General features: G+C 59.0%; 2 protein-coding genes across 10 annotated transcripts; both read right to left on the reverse strand.

Moving 5' to 3' along the window:
- Nucleotides 1–2,270: 2,270 nt before the first annotated feature.
- Nucleotides 2,271–12,163, reverse strand: LOC116969751 (proline-rich protein 36-like). 9 transcript variants are annotated; one of them, XM_033016532.1, is made up of 3 exons: nt 11,641–12,163; nt 9,161–9,569; nt 2,271–9,079 (listed from the first exon to the last, which is right to left on the reverse strand). In XM_033016532.1, exon 3 carries the CDS (start codon nt 9,016–9,018, stop codon nt 2,434–2,436), a length of 6,585 nt encoding a protein of 2,194 aa, XP_032872423.1. In that variant the 5' UTR covers nt 9,019–9,079; nt 9,161–9,569; nt 11,641–12,163; the 3' UTR covers nt 2,271–2,433. The 9 variants fall into 9 exon arrangements, with proteins under 9 accessions (XP_032872423.1, XP_032872426.1, XP_032872418.1 ...); XM_033016535.1 differs by having other exon boundaries at nt 2,271–4,887; nt 5,485–9,569; XM_033016527.1 differs by having other exon boundaries at nt 2,271–4,440; nt 4,471–9,569.
- Nucleotides 12,164–12,340: 177 nt separating this feature from the next.
- LOC116969752 (soluble scavenger receptor cysteine-rich domain-containing protein SSC5D-like) lies at nt 12,341–16,970 on the reverse strand. Its single transcript, XM_033016536.1, has 2 exons — nt 16,837–16,970; nt 12,341–14,356 (listed from the first exon to the last, which is right to left on the reverse strand). The coding sequence occupies exons 1-2, from the start codon at nt 16,945–16,947 to the stop codon at nt 12,341–12,343; spliced, it is 2,127 nt and encodes a 708-aa protein (XP_032872427.1). The 5' UTR covers nt 16,948–16,970.
- Nucleotides 16,971–17,360: the final 390 nt, after the last annotated feature.

A 17,360-nucleotide genomic window follows, 5' to 3' on the forward strand; every position in this document is an offset into this window, starting at 1 on the left:
GGGAGAACGTGCAAACTCCGTACAGACAGCACCTGTGGTCAGGATCGAACCCGGGTCTCTGGCGCTGTGAAGCAGCGTCTCATTTCTTCCTACCCCCCTCCCTCCCACCCCTGTCATTTTTTCCTTCTCCCCCCCCCCCCCCAGTCTCGCTGATTACAAGTGCTATGGCCACACCGACATCAATGCTCTCCCCCCCCCTCTCTCTGTCTCACAGTGTGGAAACAGGCCCTTCGGCCCAACTTGGCCACACCGACCAACATGCCCCAACTATACTAGTGCCACCTGCCCGCGTTTGGCCCGTATCCCTCTAAACCCGTCCTGTGCTTGAGGCATATGAGGCACAAGGTGCAGGTCATCCTTGAAAACCCCGGACATCCCCTCCATGTAATTCTGGAGGGTCAAAAGAGCACTCGGTACAACAGCCGGCTCCTCTCCCTGCCCTGTAGAACGGAGCGGTTCAGGACATCCTTCACCCCTGCACCCATTAGATTCTATAATTCGGACCGCTAGGCTGTAGGGGAATGCTTTTTTGCTTTAAAACTTTTTTTTTTTAATTGTTATTTAATGGGATTTTAAAGTATTTATTGCTCTCAGGTAGTGTCCACCAAAGATCTTATAGCAGAGCAAGATGGCCTACTCCTACGCAAAACACGTAGTACGGTCATGGGCAGATTCATGGGTGATTATAGGACCCATTTTAGCAACCAGCCTCCGCCATCTTGCTTCTGGCCAAAGATCGGATCTTTGCTTCCGCCTCCGCTCCCGTATCTTCGCTTTGGTCTTTGACTTGGGCGGGGAGAGGGGGGTGCGGGAGGGAGGAGGAGAGGGGAGAGGGAGGAGGAGAGGGGCAGGGGGAGAGGAGAGTGGGTCCGCTATAGAATCTTTGGTGTCCACATTGTATTTTACGTCTGCATTCATTTTGAATGTGTGAGTTTGTTGGTTGGGGGCTTCTGGGCATCTGAATTTCCCTGAGGGGATCAATAAAATATTTATTATTATTATTATTATTAGTAGCAGCTGCTATGGACTGGGCCTATAGTCGTGGTGAGTGTTGTCAAGCAGAGGGATCTAGGAGTATTGAGTACAGATTTGGGATGTCGTGTTACGGGCGTACAAGTCAGGGAGGATGTCATTTTTCTGTCGACTGGATAGCTAGCACGCGACAAAAAGTTTTTTTTTACTGACGTGACAATAAACTAAAACTCTCTCTCCCCTCCAATTTCCCCCCCCCACCCCTGCCTTCCCCTTTTCCCACTTCCCCCTCTCCGCCCCCTTCGTTCACCCCCTCTCCCAACACCATCCTCAGTCCATTACAATTTGCCTACCGCCATGACAAGTCAATGGAGGATGTGATCTGTGTTCAAAAGGGAACTGCAGATGCTGGAATATCGAAGGTACACAAAATTGCTGGGGAAACTCAGCGGGTGCAGCAGCATCGATGTGATCTCACTGGTTCTCCATTCTGCCCTGGGCAACAGCTCGGCGTTCAATACCGTCAACACCTCCGGGCAGGTTCCCTGGGGTGGGGGCTACTGCACCGGGGAGTCCCCTGCAACCTGTTCTTCTGGCAGTTCACAGACTGGCCCAGCCCTCCTGCCTGCCACGTTTGCGGGCTGGTAGAGTCTGTGTGCCACGTGTACATGGAGTGTGTGAGGCTGCAGCCCCCTGTTCCATTATCCAAAGGGGCTGCTCCTTGCCTTCTGGCTGCATTTTTCACCCACCATCCTCATCTTCGGACACCCCTCTGTGCGTAAGGGAGAGGGTTTGGGGGCCGAGGATGTCCTGGTCGGGTTGCTGCTCCTGGGCCTGGGCCAAGCCGGCCATCCTGCGAGTCACGGCGCCAGGCTGCCCGCCCCTTTACGGGGATACGTCCGCGCCCGGCTGGGGTTAGAGAGGGACTGCGCGCTGTTCACGGGCTCCCTGGAGGATTTGCTGGACCGCTGGGCACCGCGGGGGGTGGAATGCATCCTGGACATGGAGCGTAACACAGTTATCGGGAAATTTAGTGTCTTGCATAATTTGGTGATTTTTGCACTTATGGCGTATTGTCATTGAATACGTTATTTTTGATTTTTTTAAATAAAAGCTGGTTACCAAGCTGACATTCTCTCTGCAACTGGATCCTCGACTTCCTCATCACCAGGACCACAGTCTGTACGAATTGACAGCCCCCCCCCCCCCTGTCACCCCTGACCCCATATTCAACATCCCAGGGGTCAATCCCAGGTCAAAGGTCAGGGGGCAAGCACTTGGCCGCAAGGAGACACGAAGTAAGTAAACAAGACCAATATATGTCATTTTTATTCCAATAAACACATTTTACAAGGTTGCCAGGCGGGGAGATGAGCCCAGCCCAGCCCGGAGTTCATCCTAATATCTACATCGGCCGCCATCTTGGTGAGGTCAGGCCAAGATGGCCGCCGCTCAGGGCCCTTACCCGGGCCGTCCTCGCCGCCGTATGCGCAGCAGCTCTCGCGCCGCCACCAGGGACACGTAGTAGAAGATGTCCCAGTATTCCGCGTCGTCCCAGGGCACTGACATCAATTCCGAGTCCGACAGGCCTTCCTCTTCCCTCAAGGACGCTGCCTGTTCCTCCTGATCCGCTTCCTGTTCCTCCTGTTCTGCTTCCTGGTCCTCCTGATCTGCTTCCTGCCCCGCTCGGCACACATCCTGTTTCACTTGGCCTGCTTCATGTTTCTCCCGGCCCTCTTCCTGTTCCTCCTGGCCTGCTTCCTGTTCCTCCCAATCAGCTTCCTGGTCCTCCCCGCCTGCTTCCTGTTCCTCATGGCCGTCTTCTTCTTCCTCCTGATCTGCTTCCTCTTCCTCCCGGCCCACTTCCTCTTCCTCTTCCTCTTCCTCCCGACTCTCTTCCTCTTCCTTCTGGCCTGTTTCCTGCCCTGCACTTCTCACTTCCTGCCCCTCACGTCCTACCTCCCAGCCCATTTCCTGTTCCTCATGTCCCACTTCCTGTTCCTTCTGGCCCACTTCCTGTTCCTCATGTCCCGCTTCCTGTTCCTCCCGGCCCGTTTCCTTTTCCTCATGTCCCGCTTCCTGTTCCTCATGTCCCACTTCCTGTTCCGCCCGGCCCGCTTCCTTTTCCACCTGGGTCACTTCCTCTTCCTCGTTGATCGCTATGGCTTCCTCTTTGCCCATTTCTGCTTCCTCATCCTCCAGACCAGCTTTGTTTTCACTCTGTCCGACTTCCTTTGCCCTAACGCTCGTTTCTTCTTCTTCCCGGCCCACTTCCTCTTCCACCGTTTCCGACATCCCCCCGTCGCCCGGCTCTGCCCGACACTGCAGAATGTCCGTGTGGAGGGCCGTGGGTTGAGGGGGCATGGGGGAGAGGCTGGTGAACGAACCAGGCCACCGGGATCTCAACGCCATCTCCGAGCCCTGAAGCCTGTCTGCTAGGCCCGAATCCTCCAGTGTGGACACTGTTTGTAGGCCCTGAAGCCCAACTCCTGGGCCTGGCCCATGAAACCTATCCTCTAGGCCTGAATCCTCCAGCGTAGATACTGATTGTAGGCCCTGAAGCCTAATTCCTAGGCCTAGCCCCTGAAACCTGTCCACTATGCCTGGATTCTCCACCTTAGGCGCTACTTGTAGGCCCTGAAGCTTAATTCCTAGGCCTGGCCCATGAAGCATGTCCACTATGCCTGGATCCTCCACATTAGGCACTACTTGTAGGCCTTGAAGCCTGACTCCTAGGCCTGGGCCTCGAGTCCTCGTCGCTGAGGTTGAGGCTGGGGCCTCCCCGCCGGTCGCTGGGCCCTTGTCGGGCCCCACAGCCTGAGCCTCGGGCCCTGCAGGCGAGCGGGGAGGGGGTTCGGGCGGGGCTGGGGGTCCCCACGCCCCTCGGTCTCTGCTGGGAGGCCGGGCCACCGCCAGCAGGCTCCCGGGGACCATGTTCGACCGGCTGCTGGGATCCTGGCCCGTGCTGGACTCTCTGCTGGGATCTGAGACTGCATTCCACAGGCTGCTGGAATCGGGGGATGTGTTTGACTTTCTACTGGGGTCCTGGTCTGCATTTGACTGTCTGCTGGGATCCAGGACTACGTTCCACGGGCTGCTGGGATCCGGGGCAGCGTTTAATGGGCTGCTGGGATCTGTGGCTGCGTTCAGTGGTCTGCTGGGATCCGGGGCCGTGTTCCGAAGCCCCCGCAGGTCCAGCAGGGCGGTCCCTATTGAGCTGGGATCCAGCAGGATACGGACCACCCGGCCCCCGTCCAGCGCGATGGTCAGATGGCTGCTGGGATCGGCGGCTGTGGTCAACATTTTGCTGGGGTCCAAGGCTGTATTCAATGGGCTGCTGGCATCCAGAGACACGCCAGGCCGGCTGCTGGGATCCGGGACTGTGTTAGACATTCTGCTGCGATCCGAGATTGCATTCCATGATCTGCTGGGATTTGGGACTATGTTCAACATTGTGCTGGGTTCCAATACTGCATTGAACGATTTGCTGCGATCCAAGACTGTATTCGACGGGCTGCTGGGATCCGGGACTGTGTTTGATGTTCTACTGGGATCCAGGACAGTATTCAATGATTTGCTGGGATTCGGGGCCGCTCCAGACCATCTGCTGGGATCAGGGATTGTGTTCAACATTCTGCTGGGATCTATGACTGTATTTGACGAGCTGCTGGAATCTGGGGCTGTGTTTAACTTGCTGCTGGGATCAGCGACTGCATTCAATGGGCTGCTGGGATCCAGGGTCACGACAGGCCGGCTGCTGGGATCAGGGATAGTGTTAAATGTTCTGATGGGATCCAGGACTGCATTCGACATTCTGCTGGGATCTATGACTGTATTCGACGGGCTACTGGGATCCGGGACTGTGTTAAGCGATCTGCTGGAAGCTAAGACAGCATTCAATGATCTGCTGGGATCCTGGATTGCTCCAGGCTGGTTGCTGGGATCTGGAACTATATTCAATGTTCTGCTGGGATCTGGGTCTGTGTTCAGTGCCCTGCTGGGATCCAGGGCTGTGTTTGATGTTCTGCTGGGATCCAAGACTGCATTTGACATTCTGCTGGGATCTATGACTGTATTTGATGGGCTGCTGGGATCCGGCAGCATACTAGACCGGCTGCCGGGATCCGGGACAGTGTTCAATGTTATGCTGGGATCAGGAACTGTATTCAATGAACTGTTGGGATCCGGGGCCTCTCCAGCCCGGCTGCTGGGATCAGGGACTATATTCAACAGTCTGCTGGTATCTGGGACTGCATCCAATGTTCTGCTGGGATCAACGGCTGTGTTAAACATTCTGCTGGGATCTGGGACTGTATTCCATGATCTGCTGGAATCCAGGATTGCTCCTGGCTGACTGCTGGGATCCGGGGCGGTGTTCAACATTCTGCTGGGATCCATGCCTGTGTTCAATGATCTGGGATCTGGGGCTGTGTTCAAACTGCTGCTGGGATCAGGGACTGTGTTCGATGGGCTGCTGGGATCTGGGGCTGTGTTAAATGTTGTGCTGGGAACCCTGGCTGCGTTGACAGGGCTGCTGGGATTCCTGGGAGGGAACGCCGCTTCCAATTCCCTGTTGGGATTGGTGGACGGGATGCTGGGATGCTGGGCAGGTCTGTGGGGATCGTCCAAGGGCGCCACCACCCCAGGATCCAGCAGGTTGCCCATGTCCCTGCTGGAGCTGGTACCGGCCCTGCTGGTATGGGCTGCGGGAGATGCCTCCTGGAGCTCCACCATGGTCCCTACATCCCTGCTGGTCTGGTCTGCCAACCACATCTCAAAATCCATCTCGGTTCCCACATCCCTGCTGGAGTTGGGACTCGCTCTGCTGGGATGGTGCGTGGGTGAGATCTCCTGAAATTCCACCAGGATTCCCACATCTCTGCTGGTGCCGGGCTCAGCTCTGCTGGGATGGTCTGCCGGCCACATCTCGAGATCCACCAGGGATCCCAGATCTGTGCTGGAGTCAGTGCTCGCTCTGCTGGGATTGCTCGAGGACGCATCCTCATCAAGGTCCAACATGGGCCCGTAGTCTCTGCTGGTGCTGGGGCCGTCTCTGGTGTGTCTGCTGAGGTATCCGGAGGCTGGGGTGACCTGGGACCCCACGTCCCTGCTGGCTTTGGGGCTGGTGTGTCTGCTGGGGTAGCCCGAGGCCAATGCCTCCTGAAGGTCCCACACCTGACCTCTGTTGGTCTTTGAGCTGGCATGTCTGCTGGTCTGGCCCCAAAATAGTATCTCCTCATGACCCTGCAGGTCCTGTCCGCCCCTGCTGGTGTCGGGGGCATTTCTGCTGGGATGGTGGGTGGGCAGCCTGGCGACGGGCTCATCTCTGCTGGGTTGCCGCGGGAGACCCACCATCTCTCTGCTGGTGTTGGGGCCAAGGCTGCCGTGTCTGCTGGGATTTCCCGAGACGGCGGTTGCACGGGGGTATTCCCCGTCCCTGCTGGAATGGTCAAGGAGGGGCATCCCCTCTCTGCTGGTGTCAGGATCATCTCTGCTGGGAAATCCTGGGACCTGGGACACCGTATCTCTGCCGGGGACGGGGCTGCTGTGTCTAATGGGATCTGCCAATGATGGGGTCACTGGGAGATCCAGCACATTAGTCCTGCTGGGATTGGTGCCGGTCTGTCTAATGGGATTCCCCAGCGATGGCAGTCCCTGCAGAACCACCATCTCTCTGCTGGTCTGTCTGCTGGGATTCTCCAAGGCTGATGTCCCCTCATAGTCCACCTTGACCCTGCTGGGATTGGGGCTGGTGTGTCTACTGGCTGATCCTGAGAAAGTCTCCTGGTCCAAGGCATCCACGTCTCTACTGGGATTCTCCAAGACTGATGTCTGCTCGAGGTCCACCTTGACCCTGCTGGTGTGTCTGCTGGGGTGCCCCACGGCCGACACCGCCTGGAGCTCCAGCGGATTAGCCCTGCTGGTGTCCAGGCTGGTTTTCGCCTTCCTGCTGGTGCCAGCACCTTTTCTACTGGGATGCCTCGTGGGAGGCATCTGCTGGGGCTCCATCGACTCCCTGGTGGTGAGGCTGGTGTGTCTGCTGTGTTCGTGTCTCTGAGGCGTAGCTGCTGAGACGATGGCGTGGTCTGCAGTGATCGCGTCTCTGCTGGTGTCCAGGCTGGTGGGTCTGCTGGGATAGACCAGTGGTGAAGTCCCCTGGTGGCTCCCCACATCTCTGCTGGTGGTGGAGCTGCCTCTGCTGGGATTATCCATGGTAGATGTCTCCTGGAGCTCCCCCACCTTTCCCCTGCTGGTGCTGAGGCTGGTGTGTCTACTGGGATATCCTGACATCTCATGGTCCTTGATGGTCCCGTCATCCCTGCTGGTGTTGGGGCTGTCTCTGCTGGAATATTCCAAGAGTGATGTTGCATGGTGGTCCACCAGTTTGTCCCTGCTGGTGTGTCTGCTGGGAAACCTGAGAGGAGAAGTCTCCTGCTGGTCCACATCTTCCCTGCTAGTGTGTCTGCTGGGATAGTTCAGGGGCGATGCGTGATGGTCCACCACATCTCTGCTGGGATGGTCCCACCAGTCCAACTCCTCCAAGCCTCCCCGCTCTCTGCTGGTCCCGGGGGTGTCCCTGCTGGGAGAGGCAGAGAGAGGGAGTTCTCTGCTGGCATTGGCAGAGATTAGGACCTCTCTGCTGGAATTGGAGGAGAGAGGGACCGCCCAGGTGGAATTGGCGGAGAGAAAAAGCTCTCTGCTGGGATTGGGGGAGAGAGGGAACGTCCAGCTGGGATTGGAGGAGAGAGCATACACCCTGCTGGGATTGGTGGAGAGAGGGATTGTCCAGCTGGGATTGGAGGAGAGAGGGGCCCTCCAGCTAAGATTGGGGGAGAGAGGGAGCTCCCAGCTGGGATTGTGGGAGAGAGGGAACTCTCTGCTGGGATTGGGGGAGAGAGGGACCTGTCTGCTGGGATTGGGAGAGAGAGTTACCTCTCTGCTGGGATTGGGGGAGAGAGTTGCCTCTCTGCTGGGATTGGGGGAGAGAGTTATCTCTCTGCTGGTATTGCGGGAGAGAGATAGCTCTCTGGTAGGATTGGAGGAGAGAGGGAGCTCTCTGCTAGTTTTGGGGGAGAGAGGGAGCTCTCTGCTGGGATTTGGGGAGAGAGGGACCTCTCTGCTGGGATTGGAGGAGAGAGGGAGGTCTCTGCTGGGATTGGAGGAGAGGGGGAGCTCTTTGACGGGAGGGATGGGCAAGGAGCGGAGGATTCCGGCCAGTAGCCCTGCAGCCAGTGAGAAAGGGTTGTCCAACTCATTGGGGGGAGGGGAATCGAGGGGCGGAGGGCCCCCCAGCGTGGTGGCCAGGATCTGGGCCAGTACAGCGGTGGGGGTGGGGCTGCCGAGGGCCGGGTCGGTGGGGAACCGGGGCTCGGTGTCCTGGCGGTCGGGCTTGGGCAGGGAGTCCATTGTGTCATCCTCCCAGGGCCCGCCCACCTGGCCAGACCTCCCCAAGATGGCCGCTGGATCCGACCTTTCAAAGATGGCTGCCGGGTCCGACTTCCCCAAGGTGTCCACTGCGTACAACCTCCCTAAGATGGCCCCAGGGTCGGGGCTTTCCAAGATGGCTGCCGGGTTGGACCTTTCCAAGATGGCTGCCGGATCCGACCTCCCCAAGATGGCCCCCGTGTCGGACCTTTCCAAGGTGGTCACCACCGGGTCTGACCTTTGCGAGGTGGTTGCTGGGTCCGACCTTTCTGTGATGGCCGCAGGGTTTGCCCTCCCCAAGATGGCCGCCAGGTCCGGACTCTTCAAGATGGCCACTAGGTCTGGGCTTCCCAAGATGGCCGCTAGGTCAGGATTTTCCCAGGCTGGGACTGAATCTTGGCCTGGAGCCCACTTTGCCCGGGAGGCCGGCGGCTCTGGCAACGACAGCGGGACTGTGACTGGCTTGGGCCCAGGTCTGGCCGGGAGGGAGTTAGTGCTGGGCCGGTCCAGTGGGGCGATCGCCTCAGGCCTGTGCTGCCTGGATGCCCGCTTGTGGTGCTCCAAGATGGCGGCTGCCCCAGGACTGACCAAGATGGACGACCATCGGTAATCTTCCGCCATGGCTGACCGCTCAGGACTCGCCAAGATGGCCGACTGTCCGGGATCGTCCAAGATGGCCGACCTCTCAGGACTCACAAAGATGGCCGACCGCATGGGAGCGTCCAAGATGGCCGACCTCTCAGGACTCACCAAGATGGCCGACCGTTCGGGAGCGTCCAAGATAGCGGCTGCCTGGGGAGTCTCCGTGCTGAGGAAGGGCCGGCGGGGAGTGTCCGGGGTGAACTCCCCGCGGAGGGAAGGCGGGGCCGTCTCGCTGTCCTCGCTCTCGGATGGCGTGCGGAGACTGGCGTCTGAGATCTCCTCCTCCCACAGAAGTCTGGCGGGCCCCTCGCCCACCGGTCCGTGGCGCCCCAGCGCGTGGGCGAGGGCGGGAGAGAGGGAGACGGGGCCCGCCCGGCGTCTCCCTCTCTCTGGGGTCCTGGTGGGCTCCCGGACCTGTCCCAGGCCAAGGGTGGACCCCGGCTCACTCTCCTCCTCCCCTCGCTCCAGGGTGGAGACTCCTGGTAACACAGGGCCAGCCGAGGGCGGGACGGATCCTCGATGTAGCTACCCTGCAGGGGAAGAGGCAAACACAACAGTCAGTCGGCCGAGGAGTCAGGAAATAGAACAATGCAACATGGCATAGACGGCAATGGAGACACATGGGTCAGGGGACAGCAGCAGAGATTGTGGACTGAAGGGCCTGTTCCTGTACTGTACAAATGTATAAAACTACGGGAGGTGTAGATGGAGCTACACGATACCGGTGGCGCAGCGGGTAGAGCTGCTGCCTCACAGCGCCGGTGACCCGGGTTCGATCCTGACCATGGGTGCTGTCTGTACGGAGTTTGCACGTTCTCCCCGTGACCTGCGTGGGATTTCTCTGGGTGCTCCGGTTTCCCGTCAAGTCCCAAGCAAAGACGTGCGGGTTTGCAGGTTAATTAGTTTCTGTAAATTGTACATTGTCCCTGGTGTGTGTTGGACTGTGCCAGTATACTGGCTAGTATTCGTCGATGGTGTGTACTTGGTGGGCCGAAGGGCCCGTTTCCACATCTCAAAACTTAACTGAGCAATGTGGCATCGGCAGCAAGTGAGAGACATGGGTCAGAAGTAGGCAGAGTAGATGATGGGCCGAAGGGCCTGTTCCTGTGCTGTACCGTTCTGTGAATAGATTCATAGAATAATAATCACAATGTGGAAACAGGCCGTTCGGCCCAACTTGCCCATGCCGGCCAACATGCCCCCATCTACACCTGTCCCACCTGCCTGCGTTTGGCCCATATCCCTCCAAACCTGTCCTATCCATTTACCTGCCTAAATGTTTCTTTAACATTGGGATAGTCCCAGCCTCAACTACCTCCTCCAGCAGCTCGTTCCATACACACACCACCCCTGGTGTAAAATAAAGTCACTCCTCAGATTCCTATTAAATCCGTCCAGGCAGGAAACATGTTCCCGATGTTGGGGGAGTCCAGAACCAGGGGCCACAGTTTAAGAATAAGGAGTAAGCCATTCAGAACGGAGACGAGGAAACACTTTTTCTCACAGAGAGTGGTGAGTCTGTGGAATTCTCTGCCCCAGAGGGTGGTGGAGGCAGGTTCTCTGGATACTTTCAAGAGAGAGCTAGATAGGGCTCTTAAAGAGGTAGAGCCACTGCCTCACAGCGGCAGAGACCTGGGTTCGATCCCGACTGCAGCTGCTGTCTGTACGGAGTATGCACGCTCTCCCTGTGACCGCGTGGGTTTTCTCCGGGTGCTTCAGTTTCCTCCCACACTCCAAAGATGTGCAGGTCCGTAACTAAATTGTCCCTAAGTGTGTGCAGGATAGTGTTAGTGTGCGGGGATCGCTGGTCGGCACGGACTCGGTGGGCTGAAGGGCCTGTTTCCGCGCTGTGTCTCGAAACTAAACTCAACTAATGGCATGCGCAGGAAAGAACTGCAGATGCTAGTTTAAATCGAAGGTGGTCACAAAATGTTGGAGTAACTCAGCGGGACAGGCAGGCAGGCAGCATCTCTGGAGAGAAGGAATGGGTGATGTTTCGGGTGGAGACCCTTCAACATTCATACCGCTGGGGTGTAAGTTGCCCGAGCGAAATATGAGGTGCTGTTCCATCAATTTAAACTAATGACATTTTGGGCTGAAGGGCCAGAGGTTTCTGAGCTGTACCTTCAGTCATATAACAAAGTGAAGGCCATACCTTCAGTCTATAACAAAGTGGGCCGAAGGGCTTGTTTCCGTGCTCGACAAGTCGAAGACCACATAACTTGCCAGCTATTGGGATTTGCAAAGATCCCAGACTCTTGCAGGGAGGGGAGAGGGTCGTCTGCATTGTTTGCAGGGGGATTGTGGGGAGGGTGGGTGGGAGCAGCCCGCTGCTGCAGGGCAATGAGGGGGGGGGGCATGGGGGTGCAACAGGAGGTGCAGGGGGGGATAGGGGGGGCAGGGTGGGGGGATGGGGGGGGGGGCGGGGATAGGGGTGCAGGGTGGGGTAACAAGGGGTGCAGGGTGGGGGGACAGGGGGTGCAGGGTGGGGGGACAGGGGGTGCAACAAGGGGTGCAGGGTGGGGGACAGGATGTGCAGGGAGGGGGTAACAGGGGGTACAGAGTAGGGGGATACAGGTGCAGGGTGGGGGCACTACTTACCGCCGCTCCCGGCCGCTGGGCGCGATGTTGCTGATTGTGATCCCTGGAGCGCGCGGCGGCCCCCGGGCTCTGTGACGTCGCCGCGGGCTGCCCCTGTTGCGTCACAGGGGGGGGGGAGCAGTCCCGGGGAACCCCCGCCAGAGCCGGCACTACGCATGCCCCAGGCGTATGTGACATCACATGGGATAGTCCCGGGGAACCCCCGTCAAAGCCGGCATTGCGCATGCTCCGGCTGTCGGTGACGTAATCGGTTGGGGAACCCCCCCCACTAGCATTGCGCATGCCCCAGGCGTTGGTTGACATCACTTGCGCCGCGGTCGGCAGTCGGCGCATGCGCAGTGGGCGGACCGCCGCTCGGTCACCAGTTCGAATCCCAACCCCGCCGCTGAGGGGACGTTAATCCACGAGGGGGGGGACGTGATAATCCCCCCCCGCGTCAGGGGTGAGGGACAAAAGGATAGAACCAGCCGGAGAGAAAGGATAACATGGCTTTATTTTTAAGTATGATCTGTACACGTGTTTGCCCCATCAATCCCTCCCACCCCCCGGGACTCTCCCCCCCACAGCCGCAGAACTCTCCAACCCACCCTTGGGCCCTTCAACCCACTCCGGGTCCTTCCAGACACCCATCCCGGTCTCCTCCTCTCCCCGGGCCCCTCCCCCACCCGGGCCCTCCTCCTGGCCCTGAGCTCGGGCCTGCTCAGTCGATGGGCTGCATGTTGAAGGGGTCAGCCGGCCGCCCGTGTCGGACTGGGGATTCCCGCTCGCCGGGCGGACGGGCGGAGGAGGAGGTCGGGGTGCTTGACTGGGTGCGGGGGGAGGGGGGCGGCATGGTAACAAGGCCCGCATCGGAGCGCCTGAGGAAGGGCATTCTGGACTGGCCCAGGGGGAAGGGCTCTAACTCCACGGACGGAGGGGTGATCTCCGGCGAGCCGCTGGAGCCGGGCCCGCTGCTGATCGAACCCTGATCCGGGAGCGGGGCCTGGGGTTGGCTCTGGCTCTGGATGCTGGGGGCCGGGCTCCTGTTGGGGTTGGGGCTGGCGACCACGGAGGCTCGGCTTTGAGTGGCGGGGGTGCTGGGAGCGGGGCTCCTGTTGGGGCTGGGGCCGGAGGGGGCCCTGTTGGGGTCCAGGCCGGGGCCTGCGAGCACAGAGGCTCGGCTTTGAGTGGCCGGGGAGCTGGGAGCGGGGCTCCTGTTGGGGTCCCGGCTGGAGGTCAGGGAGGCAACACGGCTTTGAGTAGCCACGGAGCCCCTGCTGGGGATGGAAGCCGAGCGGCCGATGGAGAGGGGACCGAGGCCCGGGATGGGGTTGTGGGACGGGATGGAGGCGGAGCGGCTGCTCTGGGCCGGGACCAGGTTGGGCGTCACGGTCGGGGTGGGGCTGATGGCTGGCTGAATGATGGGGTGGACAGGTGGACGGGGGGAGTGGGCTGGGTGGGGGTCCGGGGTCTTGTCCAAGCTGCGGGCGGAGCCGAAGCTGGAGAGGGGGCCACTGCTGGAGGCGGGGCCCAAACTGGGGGTGAGGCTAGAGTGGGGATCGGGGTCAAGGTCGGGGTCAGCCATGGGCGCGGGGCTTGCGCTGTGGGGAGGGGGGGGTCCTGTGGGGGGCGGGGTTGGGGCATAGACGGAAGGGGCTGTCATCTGGCCATCGGCCTGCATGGCGGCCCCAGAATCCTGGGTCTTGGTCCAGTCGCACGTCTCTGCGTTGTAGGTGGACCCCAGGCCGTAGTCAGGCTCCAGGGTTCGACTAGGCCCCATGCCCCTAGAAGGCCCCATGCCGTAGTCAGGCTCCAGGTCTCGACTAGGCCCCAGGCCGTAGTTAGGCCCCATGCCCCGAGTGGGCCCCGGCCTGTAGTCGGGCCTCAGGCCGTAGTCAGGCCCCAGGCCCCGGCTAGGCCACATGCTGCCCGTAGGCCTCACGCTGTAGTCAGACCCCAGCCTGTAGTCTGGCCCCAGGTCCCGACAGGCCTCCAGGCCGTAGCTAGAACCCACCCCGTAGCCGGGATCCCGATCATACCCACCCAAAGACCCGGTGCCTGCCCTGGCCCCTGTGCTGGGCCACGTCGACTGCCCGGGGCCTGACTCCAGGCCCTGGCTGCGGCCTGCCTTCTGGCCCTGGCGGCCGCAGGAAGGGCTGGTCGGGGGGTTGCTGGCCGGGCTGGGCGGGTAGTCGCGGAGGTTGGCGAGCTGGGGGCTGGGGGACTGGGGCTGGGCCGGGCAATAGTCGTCGGGGCTGGAGAGGACCGACAGCTCGGCCTCCCAGATGGACTCGGCGGCCCGGTACATCTGACTGACGGCGGCAGCAGACGGGTGGCAGCTCGGGGCCCGGTCGGGGGAGGGGGGAGGCCGCTTCCCAGGTGAGGAGGAGCAGGAGGGGGGGGCAGGGGGGGTGTCCTGGAGCCACGGACCCCCGGGGCCCGTCACCAGGCAGCGCAGCCTTAGGTTGCCGGCGGTGGGAGGGCTGTCGGAGCGCTGGTCCAGGAGGCAGTGGAGCTCCAGCTCGGCCGGGGCCACCCCCGCCCCCGCCCCCGCCCCGCTCTTCCCCTCGCCCTGCGGGGCCTGGCTGGCGCAGGTGTCCGCTGCTGCCTCCTGCGGCCCACTCTGCCCGTTCACCAGCTCCTGCGCCAAGGTCAGCAGCTCGTCCAACTCTGCCGCAGATGGGGCCGTCTCAGGGGCCGGCCCTGGCTGCACCCGATCGGCCGGTCTCCCTGCTTCCTAGTGGGGCAGGCAGAGGGGGATGGGTGAGTGGCCACACTACCTCACACTCACACACTTCCTCTCTCACACTCACTCACTCCCTCCCTTTCTCTCATTCTCGCCCTCTCTCACATTCCCTCGCTCTCCCCTCTCCTTCCACCATTCTCTCATTCACTCTCTTCTCTTTACTCTTTCCACCTCTTGCTCCCCCTCCTTCTTGCTCCCTCTCCATCTCTCTCACACTCACTATCCCTCTTTCCCTCTCTCCTTCACTCTCTGTGTTTCTCTCACTCTCTTTCTCTCTCTCTCTCCCCCTCACATTCACGCTCTCTCCATCCATCACTCTCCCTGCCCCTCTCTCGCTCCTTCCCCCTCCCTCGCTTCCCGCTCCCTTCCCAGTTCCCGATTACCCTCTCCCTTCCACTCCCCACGTAAATTCCCAACACAATTCCTCTCCTCCATCTCATCACGATTCCCACTCCCAACCCCTCCCTCCCCTCCGTCCCGAGGCTGAGCTTCAGAGGTGAAGGGGTCAGAGGGAGATGGGATTGGTGTGGGGAAGTGCCAAGGGACTTGGGAATGCTGGTGCGGGATTCCCAAGAAGTTCATTTGCATGTCGAATCAGTTATAAGGAAGGCGAATGCAAGGCTATAGGACTTGGAAACAAAAACAGGGATGTGATGCTGAGGGGGGCACATAATGCTGGAGTAACTCAGCGGGACAGGCAGCATCTCCGGAGAGAAGGAATGGGTGACGTTTCGGGTCGAGACCCTTCTTCAGACTGATGTCAGGGGAGGGGGCGGGACAGAGATAGAATGTAGTCGGAGACAGTAAGACTAGCGGGAGAACTGGGAAGGGGAAGGGGATGGAGAGAGAGGGAAAGCAAGGGCTACCTGAAGTTAGAGAAGTCAATGTTCATACCGCCGGGGTGTGAGCTGCCCAAGCGAAATATGAGGTGCTGTTCCTCCAATTTGTGCTGGGCCTCACTCTGACAATGGAGGAGGCCCAGGACAGAAAGATCAGGTTGGGAATGGGAGAGGGAGTTGAAGTGCTGAGCAGGTAGACAAAAATGCTGGAGAAACTCAGCGGGTGCAGCAGCATCTAGGAGCGAAGGAAATAGGCAACGTTTCGGGCCGAAACCCTTCTTCTTTCTGAATCTATCTCTGCTGAGCAACCGCGAGATCGGGCAGGTTTAGACGGACTGAGCGGAGGTGTTCAGCGAAACGATCGCCGGGCCTGCGCTTGGTCTCACCGATGTAGAGGAGTTGACACCTGGAACAGCGGATACAGTAGATGAGGTTGCAGGAGGTGCAAGTGAACCTCTGCCTCACCTGGAAAGACTGTTTGGGTCCTTGGATGGAGTCGAGGGGGGAGGTAAAGGGACAGGTGTTGCATCTCCCGAATGGCCAAATTCATCTTCAGACGTGATAGGAGCAGAAATTAGACCATTCGGCCCATCAAGTCCACTCCGCCATTCAATCATGGCTGACCTAACTCTCCCTCCTAACCCCATTATCCCACCTTCTCCCCATAACCCCTGACACCCGTACTAATCAAGAATCTATCTCTGCCTAAAAAAATATCCACTGACTTGGCCTCAGTTCCACAGATTCACCACCCTCTGACTAAAGAAGTTACTCCTCACCTCCTTTCTAAAAGAGCGCCCTTTAATTCTGAGGCTGTGCCCTCTGGCCCTAGACTCTCCCACCAGTGGAAACATCCTCTCCACATCCACTCTATCTATGCCTTTCACTATTCCGTACGTCTCAATAAATGTCCTCCTGCTGCAGTTGTACAGAGCCCTAGTGAGACCACACCTGGAGTATTGTGTGCACTTTTGGTCCCCTAATTTGAGGAAGGACATTCTTGCTATTGAGGGAGCCCAGCGTAGATTTACCAGGTTAATTCCCGGGACCGCGAGACTGTCATATGCTGAGAGAATGGAGCGGCTGGGCTTGTACACTCTGGAGTTTAGAAGGATGAGAGGGTTTCTTATTGAAACATATAAGATTGTTAAGGGTTTGGACACGCTAGAGGCAGGAAACATGTTCCCGATATTGGGGGAGTCCAGAACCAGGGGCCACACACAGTTTAAGAATAAGGAGTAAGCCATTTAGAACGGAGACGAGGAAACACTTTTTCTCACAGAGAGTGGTGAGTCTGTGGAATTCTCTGCCTCAGAGGGCGGTGGAGGCAGGTTCTCTGGATGCTTTCAAGAGCTAGATAGGGCTCTTAAAGATAGCGGAGTCAGGGGTTATGGGGAGAAGGCAGGAACGGGGTACTGATTGGGGATGATCAGCCATGATCACATTGAATGGCGGTGCTGGCTCGAAGGGCCGAATGGCCTCCTCCTGCACCTGTTGTCTATTGTCCTTCTTAAAAATATCCATTGACTGCTCCTAGAACTTAAGAGGGGCTGAGATGGGGAGGTCAGTAGACGGGCTGATAGAAGGGGGTTAGAAGGGCCGAACGGCCTGACCGCTGGTGCTGTCCCCTACCTCTGAGTTGTAATCGATGGTCACAGGAGAAGGTGTCCGGATTCCAGAAGGTTCCATGCTGTTCCTCCGGGACTTTCTAGAGACAGGGGGATGGATGGGTGAAGAAAGCATAAGGTCAGAGAAATCTCCAGACCTGATGGTTCAAAGGTTCAAAGGTTGATTTATTGTCACATACACCTAGATGTAGTGAAATTCTCTTGGTGGAGAACCAAGCCCGGATGTGGCGACCATATCGACCAACACTTGTGCTCGGTCCGCCAAGGCCTACTGGGCCTCCCGGTTGCTAACGCAGACTCTCACAGCCTGGAAACAACAGGCCCTTCGGCCCAACTTAGCCCATTCCGACCATGGTCCCACCTGCCTGCGTTTGGCCCATATCCCTCTAAACCCGTCCTATCCGTGTACCAGTCTTAAATATTTCTCAAACATTGTGATAGTACCAGCCTCAGCTACCTCCTCCGGCAGCTCGTTCCACACACCCACCACCCCTCTGTGTGTAAATGTTCAAGAAGGAACTGCAGATG

Source organism: Amblyraja radiata, unplaced genomic scaffold (assembly GCF_010909765.2).
Source record: "Amblyraja radiata isolate CabotCenter1 unplaced genomic scaffold, sAmbRad1.1.pri scaffold_1111_ctg1, whole genome shotgun sequence".
Taxonomy (NCBI): domain Eukaryota; kingdom Metazoa; phylum Chordata; class Chondrichthyes; order Rajiformes; family Rajidae; genus Amblyraja; species Amblyraja radiata.